General features: G+C 49.1%; 1 protein-coding gene across 1 annotated transcript in view; it reads right to left on the reverse strand.

The window, feature by feature from the left end:
* CSMD2 (CUB and Sushi multiple domains 2) overlaps window positions 1-19,597 on the reverse strand; it is a 615,632-nt gene that overhangs the window by 490,081 nt on the left and 105,954 nt on the right. The window contains exon 3 of the mRNA XM_062193240.1: window positions 12,294-12,406. Coding sequence (XP_062049224.1) covers window positions 12,294-12,406 — 113 coding nt within the window. The remainder of the gene's footprint in view (window positions 1-12,293; window positions 12,407-19,597) is intronic.

Consider the following 19,597-nt stretch of genomic DNA (forward strand, 5'->3'; position numbering starts at 1 on the left):
CCTACAACTTTGCATACCAGGTAGGGGCATGCCCATGTTTGCAAGGCCCTCCTGCATTGCTGGGCACGCAGGAGGCAGCCAACAAGCTCCCTGGGCTCGGTTTTCCTCATCTCAGAGGCCCTGGGCTTGTATGAGGACTGGGAACCCATGGCTATTGCTGCTCAAGGGGGAAGGACTGAGATGACATCTGTCCACCGCCAAATCTCCAAATCCAAAGCCCCCACCTAACACACTAAGTGCTCTCTCCTCTCCTGCTGTTAGAACGAAATGTCAATGAGTTCAACCCTCCATTACCCACACTAATGCAGACAAGGGTTGGGAAGAAGAACACAACACAGCGGCTAATCATCCCTGAACTGCCAATTAATGGGAGGAGTGGGATTAAAATACGTGGTTGGACACTTCTGTTGAGGATGCTCTCCTCACCAGTGCGAGGCTCACGGCTTGGGAGACAAGGAAGAAGTGGTAGAAAGGCACGTGTGGCCCTGAGCCTCCAGGGCCAGCATCCCTGGAGGAAGCTCCGACTGGGTCACCTGACCCAAGTCCACAAGAGGGAGGCACAGGTGTGTGTCCTGCAGCTGACGTTGCACCTGTCATCACAGCCAAGCCCAGCGATCTCTCAGAGCCACAAGGGCCATTATGGGAGGGACAGGGAACAAGCCGGAGGGGTCCTGAGCATGTCATGTTTGGGGTTCCCAAGACCCCCATGTCTCAGGCAGATTAGGAGAGGGGGATCTGTGCCGGGGCAGCCCACTGCCTCCCACGAAAAGGGTGTTTATCAACAGAAGACTCGTGCTAATAGGTGTTAAATAGAGTTCAATGCAGAAAATTGAGAAGTAATGAGACTTGGAACCAAGAGAATACATTCAGAGGTGGTCACATGGCCAGAAGCCCCTACCTGAATGCTGAGAAGCAGGCGGCCTGAGCATCAAGAGAGCGGTGGGTCAGAGGGGAGGTGAGCAGGACGCACCCGCCCCAGACGGAGGCCGTGGGGCTCACACAATCAAGCAGTTACCATATTTCAATGGCTCTAGGGCGCCCACTCTTCCAGACTCTCTCGTCTCCTGCACTGGGACTTGCATCTCATAGGTGACAGCATGGCATTCTTTAATTTGCAGCAGTTTCTCTTCCTTAGCAGTACAGCAATTAAAGCTGCACCTTCTAACTGAGGGCATCCCGGGGTCAGTGAAAGACAGAACCAGCCACAATGAGCAAATCACTTCCCTGGTCTGGGTCATCCACAGGGGACCAGACAATCATTTACTCTTCCATTTATTTACTGAGTTTTTTTTTTTTTAAGATTTATGGATTCATTTATTTGAAAGGCAGAGCAACAGAGACAGAGGGAAAGGCAGAGAGAGAGAGACAGAGAGAGAGAGAGAGAGAGAGAGAGAGAGAGATGGAGGGAGGGAGGGAGGGAGGAAGAGAGAGAGAGAGAGGTAGATAGGTAGGTAGGTAGGTAGATTTTTCCATCTGCTGGTTCACTCCCCAAATGGCTACCATGGCCAGGGCTGAGCCAGGTTGAAGCCAAGAGCTCAGAACTCCATCCAGGTCTTCCACATGGGCGGCTGGAGCCAAAGCACTTCGGCTGTCATTCACTGCCTCCCAGGTGCATTAGCAGGATGCTACATTGGAAGTGCAACAGCTAGGACTGGAGCCAGCACACCAATATGGGATGCAGGCATTGCAAGCATCAGTTCAGCCCACTGTGCCACCAATGCCAGCCCCCATCAGTATTTACTGGATATCTGCCGTGTCAGAGCCCATGGCTGGACAAAGCCATGAGCCGTGAAGACAACAGCTTTCGCATCTGCTTCTGCAGGTTGATTCTCTGCTGGGCACGGTTAGAGGTTAGAACACATGACACATGTTGTCTCATTTCTCCTCGGCAGCCATCCGGTGGAGCGGTGGGTATTATTATCCTTGTCCTCCGTGACAAGCGTGGTCAGAGGTGGTTAAGCGACTTGCTCAAAGTCACAGGCCGGCCACTCACCGGCAGCGTGGGAGCTGATCCTCCCCCTGCCCTGAGCTATAGCCAGGCGTCTGCTCTCTGGAAGCACACAGGAGCCGGGAAGGCAAGCAGGACAGGAATACCGCAGTAACACACGTGATGCAGAGAAGTATAGGGAGCTAAGAAAGAACCAAATGAGGCATAGTGTGCAGGGGCGGTCTCCTAGGTTGAACTGAAGAAGAGACTGGAAGAGGCAAAGTTGGGCAGCAGGGAGGTTCCGGAGAGGGACTTGGAGTGCTGGAGGGACGAGCAGGGAGGCAGTGTGTGTCTCAGGGCTGGACCATGTCCAGTGCGCCTGGAGGAGGAAGGGTGTGCAGGCAGGGCTGATGTCCAGCGCTTTGATGCCTGAGCAAGGACTTCAGACTCCACCCTGGGGCTGGACGTGAAAGCTCCAAAACATCTAGTGATTCCCTGAATCTCTGTTTGGACAGCAAGTGACTGTAGAGTCCTATGGAGGGCAAGAGTGGCTCTGGAGGAAAGCCGCCATGCACAGAGATACAGGTTGAGCACCAAAAAAGTGTGCCCAGACAAAGGGGGAGATGATGACTACAATGAAGCCTATCATTTATCCACTAAGCCAGGAGTTCACGGGGCTGTGGCCTCCAAGGGTGGCCACTAGCACCACTAGGCCTTGAGTTCAGGGGCTGTGACCTCTAAGGATGGCCAGTAGTGCTAGTTTGCACAAACACTGTCCAGACAAGCGAAGACTCAGACTAAGAGAGGCAAACACTAGCTACTACTCCTGGGTCCCGCTGCGTGCCAGCCCTGGACTAAGGTGCTGTGATGGCAGAACAAACAAAAATCAAGTGACAGTCCTTGCCCTTGAAGACCCATAAACCTTGACCAAAGGTTTTGTCAGGTGAGAGAAACATGCCTTCGCTCCCACAAGACACACCATGACCTGTTAAAATAGCTTTCTTTTATGGAGTGCCTACTATGCACCAAGCATCACCTTAGATGCTTTCTCTACCATATCACATCTCACAACACCCTTGAGGGGACGAGAGGGTCATCCTCTTTTCTACGGGGGAACTCATTGGGCGCTACAGTCCCTGTGTTGCAAAATTTCAGTTCCGGGAAGCTGGGAGACACTCACCCAAGGTCCCATAGCTCATGGGAAGAGAAGCCAAGCTTTGAACCCACACCTCTCTGACTCTGAGCTCGGAGCATGCTGAGGCCTCAGAGCTCCTTGAAGCTGGAGGACACGGCTTAGTCATCTTAGTCTCCTCCAGGTCTACCCTGGGACTGGCGGACAGCAGGTGTCTGTCAATAGTTCCTGAATGAATGAATGGGGACACAGAAATACAGCCGAGGTGCACCTTCCATGTAGGCGACCAACCCAGCCGCCTACAAACACCCTTTTCCCCTTGTCACTGCTTCTTCCTGCACCCTCCCTGGAGGGCGCCGGGGACATCAGAGCTTGCATGATAGCATCCTAGAGCCATGGTAACGCCTCCTAAAGTGGGGGCGGGGTGGGGGAACAGCACCATGCGCAGTGAACTCTTTGTGGGATTATTGAGGACGTGATAGGAAAACCATCCTCATTCTTCATGTAATGAGAAGCGCTGCCCAATTTGTCTCAAATGCCACATCTCTGTGTATTAATTTGCGACTTCACGGTATTGATTAGAATGGATGTTCTCCAGCTCCCGAGGCAGGGCCCGGAGGAGAGGAGCAGGAGCACTCAGGAAGGACACACCAGGCCTCCCGAGTCGAGGAGGTGGACACCCGCCACCCCCCCATCCCAGAGGAGGCCTCGGCAGGCCTGCACTTCCGGCCCAGAGTAGCCTGAGTGCTGAAAATTGCCTGTGAGTATGCACACACAGATGTTCAAATAGCTTCCATTAGCCCAATTCTGAGATGTCTGCATAACGTCCCTGAATGGGGGAACTTTGTCAGAATGAGGAAATGGTCTGAGAGGCCGAGGCCAGGAGAGGAGAATCAGCAGATGTAATTACAGTAAGGCAGAAAACCAGGAGGGGCCGGGTGGCCAGCACCCACGGCTCCAACTCCATCTCTGGGCATCAATTTCCCAGTGTGCATGGTAGCACGGTCACCTGTAACCCAACCGAATCTTCAAGAGCCACAGCGCACACTCTGTCCCCAAACCATCTCGTAATCTACCTCTCCAGGCGCAGGAAGACAGGGAGCTCCACGCTCATCTGTCCATCCCCCACCCACAGACACGTCTGTCCTCCCGTGTTGCAATGCTTTGTGGTCCACAGGCAGCGATGACACAGCTGACCTCCTGGTGGTAGCCAAGGCCCACCCGAGCCCTTTTTCTTTCAGAACTGACACTAAATTGAGCACTGTTTCTTCCTCCCAGTTCCTGTTTTTGAGGGGCATGGAGAAGGGTTGAAAGGACACATCTGGAGACTGTGAAAAGGAGGATTTAAGAAATCAGGGGCTGTACATAGTCAGCGCTCAATAAATAGTACCAGGATGGATGACAGAATCCCTACCATCAACTTCACAGGTGCTGTTAGCCCCTATGGGTTGTTTTTCAGGGAGACTAGGGGCAAGTGGGTAGGTTCCAGGGTACCTGTGAAATCCCTGAATTACACAGAAAAGTGGTGTGTGTGTGTGTGTGTGTGTGTTTGAGACAGACAGAGAGAGAGCACTTTCAAGTTCACAACTTCAAAAATCTAAAGCCTACTTACTGGGCTTATAACAAGACCCTCAGTTCTAATGCCAGCATCTCCAATACAAAGAGAAGAGGCCTTGGCCTTGGCCTCATTAGCGTTAATGCCCCAGGTGACAGGGCCTGAGCCCTCACCAGGAGTTGACGGGCAGGTTCCCCATCGTCTGGAAGCTCACAGACGCAAAAAACACTCAGAATCCTTTTGCGAGGAGCCACGGACTGGTTGCACGACAAGCCACACTAAGAACAGCAGCCCTGGGGATTTTGTGCAAACTCAGGAGCCAGGGAATTGGAATGGGGCTGGGACAGTGGCCTATGGATTTTACATATTTCTCTGGTCTCTTGAAAGATTCCCAGTCAAGTCAGGTTAGGATGAGAACTAAGTACTGAGCTGAGGATCCACCAGGGCCTGTGCTGAGCACATCACGTGACCTGTGCGTCCTCTTCCCTAATCCTACAACAGATCCATGCACTAAGTGCAGCCTGGGTGTCCCTTATCTGCACCACCTGAGACTCCAAGTGTTCCAGGGAATGTCCGGGATTGGGGAATATTTGTACAGACAATCTCCTGGGGATGGGTCACAAGTCTGAACACAAAATTCATAGATGAAGGTGCTTTTATGCAATGAGTTAAGTACACCGGTGTTTGGACCATGACCCCTCACAAAAGGTCAGGTATGAAATTTTCCACTCGTGGCAGCATGTTGGCTCTGAGGAAGTTTTGGACCAGGGATGCTTAACCTGTGCTATCAGTATGCTGGTTGCACAGGCACAGAGGCTGGGGCTCAGAGAAAGGAAGCAACTTGTCCAAGGTCACATGGCGATAGAGCAGCAAGACAGGGTTTGGTTCCAGATGACCGACCCCAGAGGCTGAGGTTATATTTTTGAAATATTTACTCATTTATTTGAAAAGCAGAAGGCAGAGGGAAAGAGGGAGGGAGGCAGAGAGGGAGGGAGGCAGGGAGGGAGAGAGAGAGAGAGAGATCTTCTATCTACTGGTTCACTCCCCAAATGGCTACAACAGCCAGGGCCCAGCTGGGCCATTCTGAAGCCAGGAGCTCCCTCCAGGTCTCCTACATGGGTGAGGCAGCTCGAGAATTTGGGCCATCTCCCACTGCTTTCCCAGGCACATTAGCAGGAACCTGGCTCTGAGGTGAAGCCAGGAATCGAACTGGTGCTCATATGGGATGCTGACTAGAGGTGGCGGCTTTACCCACTAGGCCACATCACCGGCCCTGAAGATGAGGTCTTAATCCTTGTACTGTGCTACCTCTCAACTGAAGGTTATCAGGGAGTTTGCCAAAGTCAAGGTGCCCATCCTTACAGATCCTATGCAGATGTAATCAGTGGGCTGAACAGACCCAACTCTTAAGGAAGCCTCTTGTATTCTGATGGTGAGCTAGCAAGGTCATGCATAGACTTGGCCAAACAAAGAAATACCTGAGCTGGAGACTGGTAGGTAGACCGAATAGACCAACACCCACTTAAGATTCACACTGCTAAAACCCAAAGGTGTGGCCAGGATCAGGTGTTAAAAACCTGCAAAGACTCTTGCCTCATGGGCACTTCTGGTCTGCTTGGGATTCTGGTTCACGTGATGATCTTATTTTGGAGTAGACAGAAACAATCTCATGCAACCTGTGAGAGCTGGGGGTGCGGGGGGGGGGATGTGGGAAGTCGGATGGCGAGGGTGGGACAGATAACACCCAAATGGCACCAGGGCAAGTGGGAAAGAGGCAGACCTTCCCCACCCACCCAGAGTGACCCACAGCGAGCAACCATGCAGGAGCCGGGTATAGAATGGGATTCACAGACACCAATGCAAATGCCACCGGATTCCAAACTGGAAACATCAAGGTACAAATCAAACTCAAAAAACAAGATGAGCCTTCAAAGGAATATTTATCTGATTCTGGCATGGAGAAGGGCCTTTCCAAGCAGGGCACCCGAAGTAGATCTCATAAAAAGAAAAATTACAAACATTTAAATTTAAAATTAGTGGCATAGAAATTAAAACTGCTGAACATCAAAAGGAAACTGATCATATTAATATCCTTAATATGCAAAAGCCACGTCCAAAGAAGATAAGGGAAGTACTAATACCCCAGTGGAACACTAGACAGAGACTGGGGAGAGGCAATTTACAAAAGATCTACAAATGGCCGGCAAGTGATGACAGGTGCTCAGCCTCACCTATAATCAAAGAGATGCAAATTATCACAACAAATGAGGTTTTTACTGTTCACTCGTTTTAATCAGTGAATCTGAATTAAAACTCAACATGCAGGGGAGGAAGGTTGTTGGGGGGAGAAGGCCTGGCCTGCTCACAGGCTGAAGACAGATGTGTGCATTAGCATAACCTTTCTAAAGACACTCTGGGATGCTGTATCCAAATGTAAAGTCTATATGGTCTTTGACCCAGCCACTGCACTGCCAAGAATTTGTTCTACGCAGCTAATTAGATGAGGGCTCAGGCTGTATTTACAAGAATGTTCTCCGCCAAACGTCTACAGAAGATGACTGTTAAATAATCAGAAGATGTTCAGACCACAGCACTGCTTCCCTGGTATCCATTCCAGAGAACAACCCGGGGCTTCTCCTGTTAACACAGAGAACTGCTGACCTCATCAACACAGATGACAGAGTCGCAAGATAGAGTAATCCCGGCTGCCCACAGAGTGGGTCTGTGGCTGTGCACGCACTGGGAGTGCGCAGGGAGCTGTTGAAATGTGCACTTGCTAGGACGCAGCTGGACAGCTGGCCTTCCCCACGCAGAGCAGGATGGGGCAGGCCTGTGAGCAGGAGGAGGAGAAAGTGAGTGAGGGGAGGGCTCCTGGGCCTATTTTCAGACTCGGTGCTGAAAGCTGGGTTGCGGGATTCAGCAAATAAAAAGCCAGGTTGATCAGTTAAATTTGAACTCTAGAAGAACAAATAAGTTATTTTATAGATACGTATTTATTTATTTGAAAGGCAGAACATCTGAGAGACAAGCGGGGGGGGGGGGTGAGGGAGGTGGAGAAAGAGAGAGAAATCTTCCGTCTACTGGTTCACTCCCCAAATGGCCAAAACAGCCAGGGCTGGGCCAAGCTGAAGCCAGGAGCCAGGAGCCAGGAATTCCATCCGCATCTCCCACACGGGTGCAGCGGCCCAAGCACCTGGGCCATTTTCTGCTGCTTTCCCAGGTGCAACAGAAGGGAGCTGGATGGGCAGCAGAGTACCACTTCGATGTGGGATACCAGAGTCGCAAGTCGCAAGTCACCCACCATACCACAACGCCAGCCCCTGGAGAGGCTTTTCAGTATGGACGTATCCCATGCAATATTTGAGACATACGAGAAATTTGAGTGAATTCAAATCAACTGGGCATCCAGTCCTTTATCTGGACTCCTAGCCGTGAGGCTTGGGAACGCATCTCTGGGTGTCTCCATGGGATGATGCACGCCAGCCTGGAGGGACACGGAGGCCACGCAGACCTCCTGCGCCCACCCTTGCTTCTGACCTGCCTGTGCTGTGAAGTCTCCAGCCTTGGCCTTACCCAAGGGGTTTTGCAGGGAGCCTCCCACAGGATCACAGCACAGTCTTTTGTGCCAGAAAAAGCCACACTCGGGCTCCTGACCAGCAAGTAGCCCTTGCGTGGCACATAAACCTCCCACAAGGCCCAGCTGCTACATCTGTTAGGTAGAGATAGCAACATCGGGGCACGAGTGCACCGAGGGGGACTACATGAGATAAGGTATGTGAAGCGCCTGGCATACAAGCGGATCCCCTTCCTTCTAGTCCAGCGGCTGCGGCCCACACTCTTCCCCCCAAGGGATTACAAACCAAGCATCCTGTGTCATCTCAGTGCTTGACTCCTAGCCTTTCTGATCTTCCCCTCTGTGCAGGGCAGGCTGACACCCTGCCCCTGGATTCAGTTCCCACTGAAGCCCTCACAGTGGCTCAGGCCTTTATCTGCACTTCTCACACTCGGGGTGTGGGTGCACGAGGACCAAACTCGCTTGCAGGGCAGACAGTCAGGGACTCAGGCCAAGGGCGGCCACCAAGGGCAGGGCCTGGATGTCATCTGGAAATGGAGAGGGCGATGTGGTGAACAGAGAATGTAGGTGGCTGTTCTGCCTGGGGACAGCCCAGGCTGGCCGCAGGTTCTGCTCCTCTGGTTGGTGGGCCGGCTGCCTGCTACACAGCACAAACCCTAAGATGGGCTCTTCCACACAGGGAAGGGTTGAGCCCCACCCCTGCATGCCAGATTGACACACAGCCCTTGTGGCTATAGGAACTTCCCTTCCTCCGTCCCCAGTGAGCCCCAGAAAGTTTAAAAATCTGCCAGTCAGCCAGGTTTTATGCCCAAGAAGTGAGTATTTACCAGCAAATCCCCAGATATGGAATTACCAGGACTGTTGTTGAATAATCCCAGGGAGAAATTGAACCCAGGGGTGTATTCACAGCGGGGGCTGCCCTTGTCTGTTCCCCCCACCTTCCCGCCTCGCCCTGCCACTCGGGGTATTTCACAAGTGGCTGCAACTCACATTAGTCCAGATGCACAAATCACCCCATGGACCAGTCCCAAGCTCAACAGTGTGGTGACAGCCACAGCCTTGGCTCATTGGAGCCTGATGCCCCTGTTAGCACAGGCCTCTGTGACCCACTGCAGGGACAGCTAACCACACAACCTGGGAAGTCTGCATAATCCCTGCACCCGTGACTGCTTAGGCCCTCACTCAGCCACAGCAGCTGTGTGCACTGGATGTAGGCTTGCCAGGGCTCCCCTGGGAGGCTTTGTGGTCCTGGTGCCAGTGACTTAGAGACCCAACACCATCACCTGGCTCAGGTTCCTCACTCTGGTGACCCTGCTGTGAATGCTGAGCAGCCCCCTGACCCCCAAGCTGGGCTGCCACTCCTGGCCTCTTAAGTTATCCCGAATGTTTTGTAACCTCTTTGGAATCACAGGCCCTTTCGTGAACCTTGCAGAAGCTGTAGCTCAGCTCTGTCCCATAGAACTTCCTGCCATGATGGAAACGTTCTCTGTCTTCACAGCTAAAAGCTGCATGTGGTAACTGAGCACTTGACATGAGGCCAGGGCAACTGAGACCCTGAATTTTAAATTACATTTAAGGTCAACGAACTTGGATGTAGACAGACACAGGAGCCTCATGGTGGACAACACAGCTCTAGACTGAGGCTCAGAACACTTCCACTCCAAAGGATGAGAGAGTATTTTATAGGGCTTGCAGGTCACAAGGGCTCCGCTGCAAGAGCTCCCCTCTGTGGCTGTAGAGCATACAAGCACCCATACTCTACCTATAAACAAATGGGCATGGCCATATCCCGATAAAACTTTATTGACATACAGTAAATGCATATATCCATAGCAATCATGCATTGCTCTGAGAAACATACTGTTTGACTACCTCATCTTTGTGCCACCATATAAAGTGTGCTTACACAAACCTAGAGGTCTGGTCCACTGCACACCCAAGCTGTGTGGTGCAGACCACTGTATAGGATCCATCGTTGAACAAAAGGGCACTATGGGGCATGGCCATGTTTGTCTTTCTCTGCCTGGCTTAGTCACATAGCATGTGTCCTCCAGATTCATCCATGTTGTCACACATGGCAGAATTTCCCTCCTTTTTAAAGCCAAATAGCATGCTCTGTGTGCATTGCACGTTTTCTTTATTCACTCATCCACCGGTGCATACTTAGACTGAGCCCACAACCAGGCTATGGTGAATACTGCTGCAGCACAACCCCCCAGCCAGCTAGACAATCTGGTCAGCGAGCCTTGGCTGGCCAACCTCTGCTGAGTCCCCTAGGAATGCACACACACTCAGAATTCTGTCTGCAACGCAGAGGTTCAGAGACCTCCGGATGCCCCACTACAGACTTTGCCCTTGAATTCTGGGCGAGGATCTCGGTTTCCAAAGGCTCCATGGACCCTCAGATCTGCTGAGACTGATGGAGAAGTACTTGACCTTGTCCTACAGACAGCAAGGTGTGGCCAGGGAGCCACAGGACACTTTTCTCCTCAAGTCTCCTGAAACCTCAGGCCTCAGACAAAGAAAGATTCATGAGGGTGGTTGAATGAGGACACCAGGAAGACCCAGCACACACAGCTGGGCCCCCTACATGCCAGTCACTTCTAGAATCTCCAGGGGGTACTTCCTGGAGTACAGTCCCTGGCTCAGATCCCCCACCCCCAAACACAGAGACTCTCCCCAAGAGAAATACACTGTAGAAGGAGCTAATGGCCATGGAGACTTTCAGATGCTTCCGAAGAGGCCTCTTACTGAGGAGCTTGTAGCTAAAACTTGAAGAGAATGAGTTTGGATTCAGGGCCAGAGTGAAGGCAGAAGCAGGATGACTTAAGACCAGAGACTGGATATTGGGAGGAGCTGATCTTTCTTTTTTAAAAAAAGAAGCCAGGCCATCTCAGCAGTCCTTACTTTAAAGACAGCTGGGCTTTTGTCAGGAGCCCTCAGTTAAAGTGAAGTGGAGCCATGTCAGGAGCCCTCAGTTAAAGTGAAGTAGGTTTACATCAGGAGCCCTCAGTTAAAGTGAAGTGGAGCCATGTCAGGAGCCCTCAGTTAAAGTGAAGTAGGTTTACATCAGGAGCCCTCAGTTAAAGTAAAGTGGAGTTGTCAGAAGCCCTCAGTTAAAGGCATGCACAACTTTCTTGGGGGCCTTCTCAGCAATCTTTAACAACTGAGATTTTGAAGGAGCACTCAATTGCTCAGGTTCAAGTCTCCAACTGCCTGCCCATTCTACCAAGGAGGTAGAATGATCCTCTTTACATGGTAGACTCCCAGCCAGGACGAAGATGGTTATCTATTTCTAAATTGCTATAAGTTCATTCAAGAAAGCATCATTTAGTCTTCAAGTTCTCAAACAAAGGCAAGGGAAAGAAAGCTTTCAAATAACTGCTTTACTGGGATGTTATTAATTATCATTAACAGTCTTAAAACGTGCCTATTAATGATCTCAACACAAAATAGCAGTGCGGGTCTTAGCCAAGAACAGCATAATTACCTATTAATGAGATGTAAATTTCCTAGGGAAATGACAGAGATCTAGAAGTACCACCTTCTGAACTAACATAATAAAGTTAATAATAATAGTGTATAATCTTAAGACATTAGTGTTAATTTGAATTCTAACTCCATACTTAAACAGACTAAGAGAAGTGAAATTACCTGCACAGCTCAAACCAGAAAACCCTGATCCCTGCTATTAAGCAAACGCCGATTGTTCTTTTCTGAATGATATAAACTAACTCTTTGTAGTCCCTGTATGGAGTTTTTAGCTGTTTATTTCTCCGAGAGCTTATATCACTCTTACTTTCAAAAACAACATGAGGTACCTTATGCAATTAAGCTCCATAGGAAACAGAATTCACAAAATAAAAACACAACAAAATCCAGTTAAAGGTGGAGAAGTACCATCGCCAGGCCCTAAGGATGAACTACTGCAGTTAAGCTCTGGTTTCAATGTTCATCTTCCTGAGCAGGTGGAAGGAACCGTGCAGGTAACTGAGTTAGGTTACCAAGACAGGTGCAAGCTCTGAGGCTGGAGAAACCTGCCCTGCAGAGCTGAGAGCACGCAGTCCTCACATCCCAGGCTCTGGGGGTGGGCGGGAGCACCTACCTTCATAGCTGGCGTGGAAGCCCTGGGCACTGACTGCATAGTCACTGATGAGGCGCAGGGTGAGGGTGGTGGCCGCACTAACGATGGTGGCAGGCAGCTGGAAGCCGGTGAGCCTGAAAGACAAAGAGATGCAATTAGGGAGAGGACCCTCCTGGGAATCTATACATCCTTGAGGCATTTATTGAGCACCTGTTGGATACACAGTACTGATCAAAGCTAGAGAGAAACAGGAAGACAGCATAACTAAAGGCATAGGAAGGACATTTGGAAGACGTTCAAAGACAAACGACAGAGAGGATGAAAATCAGCAGTCTTCTGCCCCAGAAATATGAGGGTTGACTGCCCCAAAGCCATGGCCCGATGCCCGACCCAGAGGCCAGCCTGCACCTTTGCCTTTCATCCTTTGTTCCCTCTTCTGTTTTTTTTTCTTCTTATCTCTTTCCTCTCTGGCCAAGGTTCTCTGAAGGCTCTGGGTAGAATTCACCAGAAATTGCCAGGTAATAATTGCTATCAGACAATATTTATTCACATATTGAGAAAAAATTCCAAATCTAAGTAACAATGTGTGAGTGCTTCTTATCACAGACTCTATTCTTTAAAAGGGACGTCTGCCGCTTTTTATAGAAATAAGTGCTTATTAGTTGAAAAAGAAGAATGCAAAAAACAAAACCCCAATACAATCCAGAAACACTCACTCCTGACAGCTGACACGCACCAAAATGAACAGATCAATAGGTGGGATCATATTCAACCAAATAATTTCATACAAATGGGATCACGCTGTGCGTGCTTTTAAAATTAAAATGCTTAAATTTTCTTTCTGGAATTCAAGTGAGGAAAAAGAAATGGGTGAATCTAAAGGAACTGCTGAACTTATGGTAATAAGTTTTTTGCACAAGACAGTCATTTAAAAAAGTGTTTATTTGAGAGCCAGAGAGACAGCTCTAAACCACTGATTTACTTTCCAAATGCCTACAACGGCTGGGGCTGGGCCAGGGCAGAAAAAGGGAGCCAGGAACACTATCCAGGACTCTACAAAGGGTGGTAGGAACTCAACTACCTGAGCTATCACCACTGCCTCCTAGGGTCTGCATTCCAGGAAGCTGGAGCCAGGAGCCCAGCACCAAGCCTAGGTAATGATGTGCAATGATGGCATCTTAACTGCTAGGCTCGATGCTTGCCCCAGCAGAGTCATTTGTAAGAGTCTTCTAAGGTTAAAAAGACAACACTGGAGGCCAGTGCTGTGGCACAGGAGAGACAGCCTCAGCCTGCGGCGCTGGTATTCCATATGGGCACTGGTTCGTGTCCTAGCTCTCTGTTATGACCTGGGAAAGAAGACGGCTCAAGTGCTTGAGCCCCTGCACCCACGTGGGTGAAGAAGCCCCTGGCTTTGGATCAGCCCAGCTCTAGCCGTTGTGGCCATCTGGGAAGCGAACCAACAGATGGAAGGTCTCACTCTCTCTCTCTCTCTCTCCCCCTCTCTCTCTGTCTCTGTCTCTCCCTCTCTCTGTCTGTAACTCTACCTCTCAAATAAATAAATAAATAAATAAAATATTTAACAAAAGACAACACTGGGCACTCAGGGACACATTTAGTGAAGACTTGCCCACCACTGGGCTCCATATAGGGTGGCCCCTGAGGGATTCCTGTGCACACACAAGTGGCAGGGAAGCAGCCAGCCTCCTGCTCAACTTTGTCCTTTATCCCAAGGCCCTGGAAGAGAATCCAAGGTTTACATTTACTACGATTTTTAGATGTTTTTGACTGAGTGTGGTGCTTCTAGAACCCACTGTCTACCTCCCACTGCTATATGACATCTTGATGCCCAGAATGTCCCTGAGGAGAGTGGATATTGGGCTCAGACAAGTTAAAGTGAATATCTAAAATATCTGATAGGTGTTAATACTGATTTTTTTTAGCCCTGTGGACTTATCCTCACCACCATCCTAACTTTGTAGGATTCACAGTGACTCAAATTCAGCTCAGAAAGAAGAAAAGATGATCAAAGTATGATGAATCTAAGCAAATAATTTTCAAGGTCAATTTGTCCTCAAATATAAAAACATCCAGCAAAAGAATCCCTACCTCTCCCCATATCTATTGATTCTCTCTCTCTCTCTCTCATCAAAAACCTATATGTAAAATCACAAATCCATACAAATTACAAGAACACTGACTTTAAAAAGACAACCCTCTGCTGGGCATGGGCTCGGCCTTCCCAAGTGTGACATGTGGACAGGACTGCTTTGGCTTCCACCTGCCTCTCATGCTTCAAGGGAGCTGTCCACAGCATGGGTTCTGAAAGGCAGCCCACTTCCCACTGCAGTGGCTCAAACGGCCAATTGTGCACACTGTGCCTCCTTCTGACAGCATGTTCAAGGTATGGAGAAGAGGGAAGAGGGCACACCACCTGAGCAAGGTCATTTCTGAGTCTTTCCATGAGATAAGCACACGCTGAAAGTCTGTTATTTGGGGCCTTAACACCACATAGACATTTTTTGAAAGCTCAGCAGTGAAAGAGAAGAGAGGCAAAGCTCTGATGTTATTTCTGAGATTGCTGATCAGGCCATGCAAACAGACCCATCTCTGCAACGCCCAGTGCCATAGCCAATATTCTTTCTTTCCTTTCTTTTAGTTCTTCCCAAGCTAGTCTGATGTGGGTTTCTATTTGGTGAACCTGATTCAGTACTGATGAATGCAACATGAAGCCCCAGAGGCCTAACGGAAATATTGATTGATTTAACTACATGAAAATTAAAAGCATGCAAGTGTGACAAAAGAATCAGTAAAAAAAGATAAAGAGAAAAATGAGACCCAGATTATTTATAACATATATGACAGGAAGAGGGTTAGTATTTATAACCAGAACAAGCCCTGACAAATCAATAACAAAAATAAACAGCCAAACAGGAGAAGGGAAAAGGCATGAGTGAACACAAACAGAAAGGTGCTCCATTTAGCTGACACCAAAATATGAAAACTAACCTGCAAGATTCATCCCTCACCTATAGATTGGCAAACACTGTGAGTTGGCCCGAGTTAAGGAAAACAGAGCCTATAGTCATCAACAGCATAACAGGAAAATGCTACAGGTTAGACATATACATTAAATCCAATGAGATGGACCAGAGTCTTACAAAGCACAAACTATCCTAACATTCCCATATGAAATAGATTATATGTATAGTCTTATGCCTATAATGGAAATTGAATTTGTAATTTAAAAGCTTCCCAGTAAGAAATATCCAGGCTCAGATGGTTTCACTATAGAATTCTATCAAATGTATAAACCAAAATTGACATCAACACTACACAACCTCATCCAGAAAAGAGACAAGGAAAGAACACTTCCAAGCTCATAGGAGGCCAGGTATACACTGATACTGAAACCAGAGATAAGACAAATAAAGAAAACTAAAGACCAACATCCCACCTGAAACACAAAAATCCTTAATACTATATTGGCAAAGATAATTCTGCAATCTACAAAGGTAATTGTACCCTCTGATTGAGTGGGGGTTGATTCTGAAGATGCAAAACTGGTTCAATATTTGAAAACCAATCAATGTAATCCACCATATGAAGAGGCTAAAAGTAGAAAAATTGCATGGCCAGAATAACTGATGCAGAAAGAGTACTTGATGAAATTTAACACTTAGTCATAACCGAAGACTTTCAGGAAACTCAGAACGAAGGGCGGCTTTCTCAATTTGATAGAGAACATCTAGAGAAACCTACAGCCGGCACCACACTTCAGGGTGAAAGGCTGAGTACTCTTCCCTTAAGGTGAAGAACAACCCAACCACCCCATTAGAAAACCAGCAAAGTACATGAAGAAGCATCTTACCAAAGAGGAGAACAGATGTGTGGCAAACGTGCACAAGAAAAGATGTTCAAAATCACTGCCATCAGGCGTGCACAGTTTAAGTGAGAGACTAGCACCCCCCACCCCAGGAGCACAGCTAAAATAAAAGTGACAATATCACATGCTGGTGACAATGCAGAACAACTGGGTCTCTCATACACTGCTGGTAGGAGTTAAAAAAAAAATCCAGTCCCTCTGGAGACAGTTTGGTAGCTTCTTACACACATCACACACAGACACACACACATGCAAAGGATAAAACTTAGCAACTGCCCCCTGTACATTCATCCCAGAGAAAAGAAAATTTACATCTGCACAAAAACCTGTGTGTGATTGTTCATGGCAGCTCTATTCATAATAGTCCCCAACTGGAAACAACCACAAGAGGTGACTGATTCAACAAACCGTGGTGTACCCACACGAGGGACTCCACTCAGCAATAAGAAGGGATGGACAACTGATCAAAGGATATGGGTTGGACATCAAGGCCAACATGCAGAGGGGTGTTGGGGGGTGGTGAGGAGCTGATCACAAGCTGTGTGAGTCCATCTATACAACATTTTTGAAATGACAAAATTAAAGAGACAGAGGCAGGCCACTGGGCTAGTGGTTAAGACGCTGGTGAGGCACCTACATCCACCACCAGAATATCTGGTTGGATACCCAGCTCCTGACTTCCTCTTCCTGCTGATGCAGACCCTAGGAAGCAGTGGTGATGCTTCAAATAATTCGGTTCCTGTCACCCATGTGGGAGACTTGGATACCATTCAAAACTCCTGGCTTCAGCCCCTGCCCAGTGCTAGCCATTGTGGGCAATTGGGAAGTGAACCATTCAATAGGGGTGTTTGTGTTCTCTCTATCTCTGCCTATCAAATATTTTAAAACACATATGGATGTGAATCAAAAATAAGTTTAAAAAAAAAAGTAAAGAGATTGAAAGTAGATTTGTGCTGGCCAGGGGTTGGGGTGGTAAGAGGCAGGGAAGTAGAAGTGGCTACACAGGGGTAGCCCAAGGAGGTCTTGTAGGGAGGCAACAGTCCTACCTGCAGACTGAAGTGACAGCTACCTGAACCTGCACAGGTAACAAAATGACATATAAGGATACACATACATGGCAGTGACATCAACTTCCTGGTTGTCACATGGTGCTAGGGTCACAGAAGATGTAGCCACAGGGGGAAACTGGATGAAGGGCACAGGGGACCCAGCACAGAGCAGGTGAAATGTGTCTCACTCCATGCCCACCAGAACCGTGCTCCTGAGTGCACTTCCAAGATCCTCATCTGGGGAGAGCCTTTTCCTTCAGCAACGTATGGCATCACGGAAGAATCTCAAAGAATCTCCCATGAAGTTGGCTCTGGGAACAGCATTTCTCCCACCAAGTAGGAATTGTTGCTTTGATTCCACAAGTTAGCTCCACGATATTTTTTGCACTGCCATTAAGGATTCCTAGATCCTAGTTTCTATTAGCTGTGAATAGCTAATATACACTGTCAACAAACAATTACAGTTTTATCACTCGCAATATATGGGATTGCAGCTGCTGAGGCATTTTCTCCAATCTGATATTTACCGCTGCTCTGCTGTTTCCTGGGCTCGGTAGGTAAATTCTGGCACGGAGGAGACAGGCACTAGCGCCAGGGGGCGGGTGTGTGTGAAAGCCGGAATCTCCCCATCTGGATCCTCGGACCGGACCATCCTTCCCACTCTCCCCACCCACTCCTGCTCTCTGAGGTTGACTTTGGCTGGTGAAGCTGCAGCCTGCAGGGATGACCACGCTGCTTGTCAGATTAGCAGATGAAACTCAAGACGTGCCCATCTTTTATCTGACAACTCTGGATGCCACCATGGGAGGGGCGCCCTGCCTTTTGATAGCACAATGCATACTTAGAAGAGAAGCAGGGTGAAGCCATGGCAAGGAAGGCAAGAGGCTGCACTGCCCCTGGCTGTCTCCCCTGTTGCCTCCAAACGTGTGCCTGAGAAGTGCATCTTGCAATCACGCAGTGTGGCCATCCATGTGCAGGAAAACACCCACCCCCCGCCCCGCTCTGCCTCTGCCTTCCTGCTTGGAGTGACACAGAGTGTTGAAAACTGGGGATGCCCAGGGCCCCAAGCCCTCACTCTCAGTTCAGAACCCAGCAACAGCCTCCCATTGTTGTCAGGATCAAGGCCAGAATCTCTAACAAGGCCCACAAAGCCTGCGTGACTCAGTCCTGATGGATGCTCTGGTCTGTCTCCTGCCTGGCTCCGGCCCCTCCAAGTCTCCTTTGGTCAGGAGCATCCCACAGGCAGGGAGAGAGTTCAGCCCAGAGTGCAGGCAATAATGGGGGACATTTCCTGCTGCAGTTTTGAAGACAATACAACTGATTTTCAAAGTCTTCTTCCTGGGGTGTGTACATGGCACAGCAGTTAAGCCACCACTTGGAATGTCCACATCCATGTTGAAGTGTCTGGGTTATAGACCCAGCTACTTCCCGCTCATGAACATCCTGGAAGGCAGCAGGTGATGACATAAATACCTGGGTCCCTGCCACCCACATGGGATTAAGTTCTGGACCAGCGGTTCTGTTGTGGGCATTTGAGAAGAGAATCAGCAGATGGGAGATTACTCTCTCTCTCTCAAATAAATAAACATAATTTTTCAAAGATTTATTTATTTATTTATTTATTTATTTATTTTTGGCAGGCAGAGTGGACAGTGAGAGAGAGAGAGAAAGGTCTTCCTTTCTCCATTGGTTCACTCCCCAATGGCCGCTGCAGCTGGTGCGCTGCGGCCAGCGCACCGTGCTGATCCGAAGCCAGGAGCCAGGTGCTTCTCCTGGTCTCCCATGTGGGTGCAGGGCCCAAGGACTTGGGCCATCCTCCACTGCATTCCTGGGCCACAGCAGAGAGCTGGACTGGAAGCGGAGCAACCGGGACAGAATCCGGTGCCCCGACTGGGACTAGAACACGGGGTGCCGGTGCCGCAGGTGGAGGAATGGCCTATTGAGCCGCGGCGCCGGCAAGACTTACTTATTTTTGAAAGATTCATAGAGAGAGGGAAAGACAGAGAGAGAATTTTCCATCCATTGGTTCACTCCCCAGATGGCTGCAACAGCCAGTGCCTGGCCAGGCCAAAGCCAGGAACAAGGAGCTTCTTCCGGTCTCTAACACAGGTATCAGGGACCAAGCACTTGGGCCATCTTCTGCTGCTTTTCCCAGGCCATTAGCAAGGAGCTGGATAGGAAGTGGAGCAGCCGGGACTCAAACAGGTGCCCATTATAGGATGCTGGTGTCACAGCAGTGGCTTAACCGGCTACAATGCCGCCCTGATAAACATTATTTTTAAAAAAAGGTTGTTACTATCACAATGAATGCACACTCCAAATATTGTCAGTGATAAAAACTCTTCCCCTCCTCTCTCCCTGCCCCTGTCCTTGGTGCACTGCTGGCTTCAGTT

Source organism: Lepus europaeus, chromosome 5 (genome assembly GCF_033115175.1).
Source record: "Lepus europaeus isolate LE1 chromosome 5, mLepTim1.pri, whole genome shotgun sequence".
Lineage (NCBI taxonomy): Eukaryota > Metazoa > Chordata > Mammalia > Lagomorpha > Leporidae > Lepus > Lepus europaeus.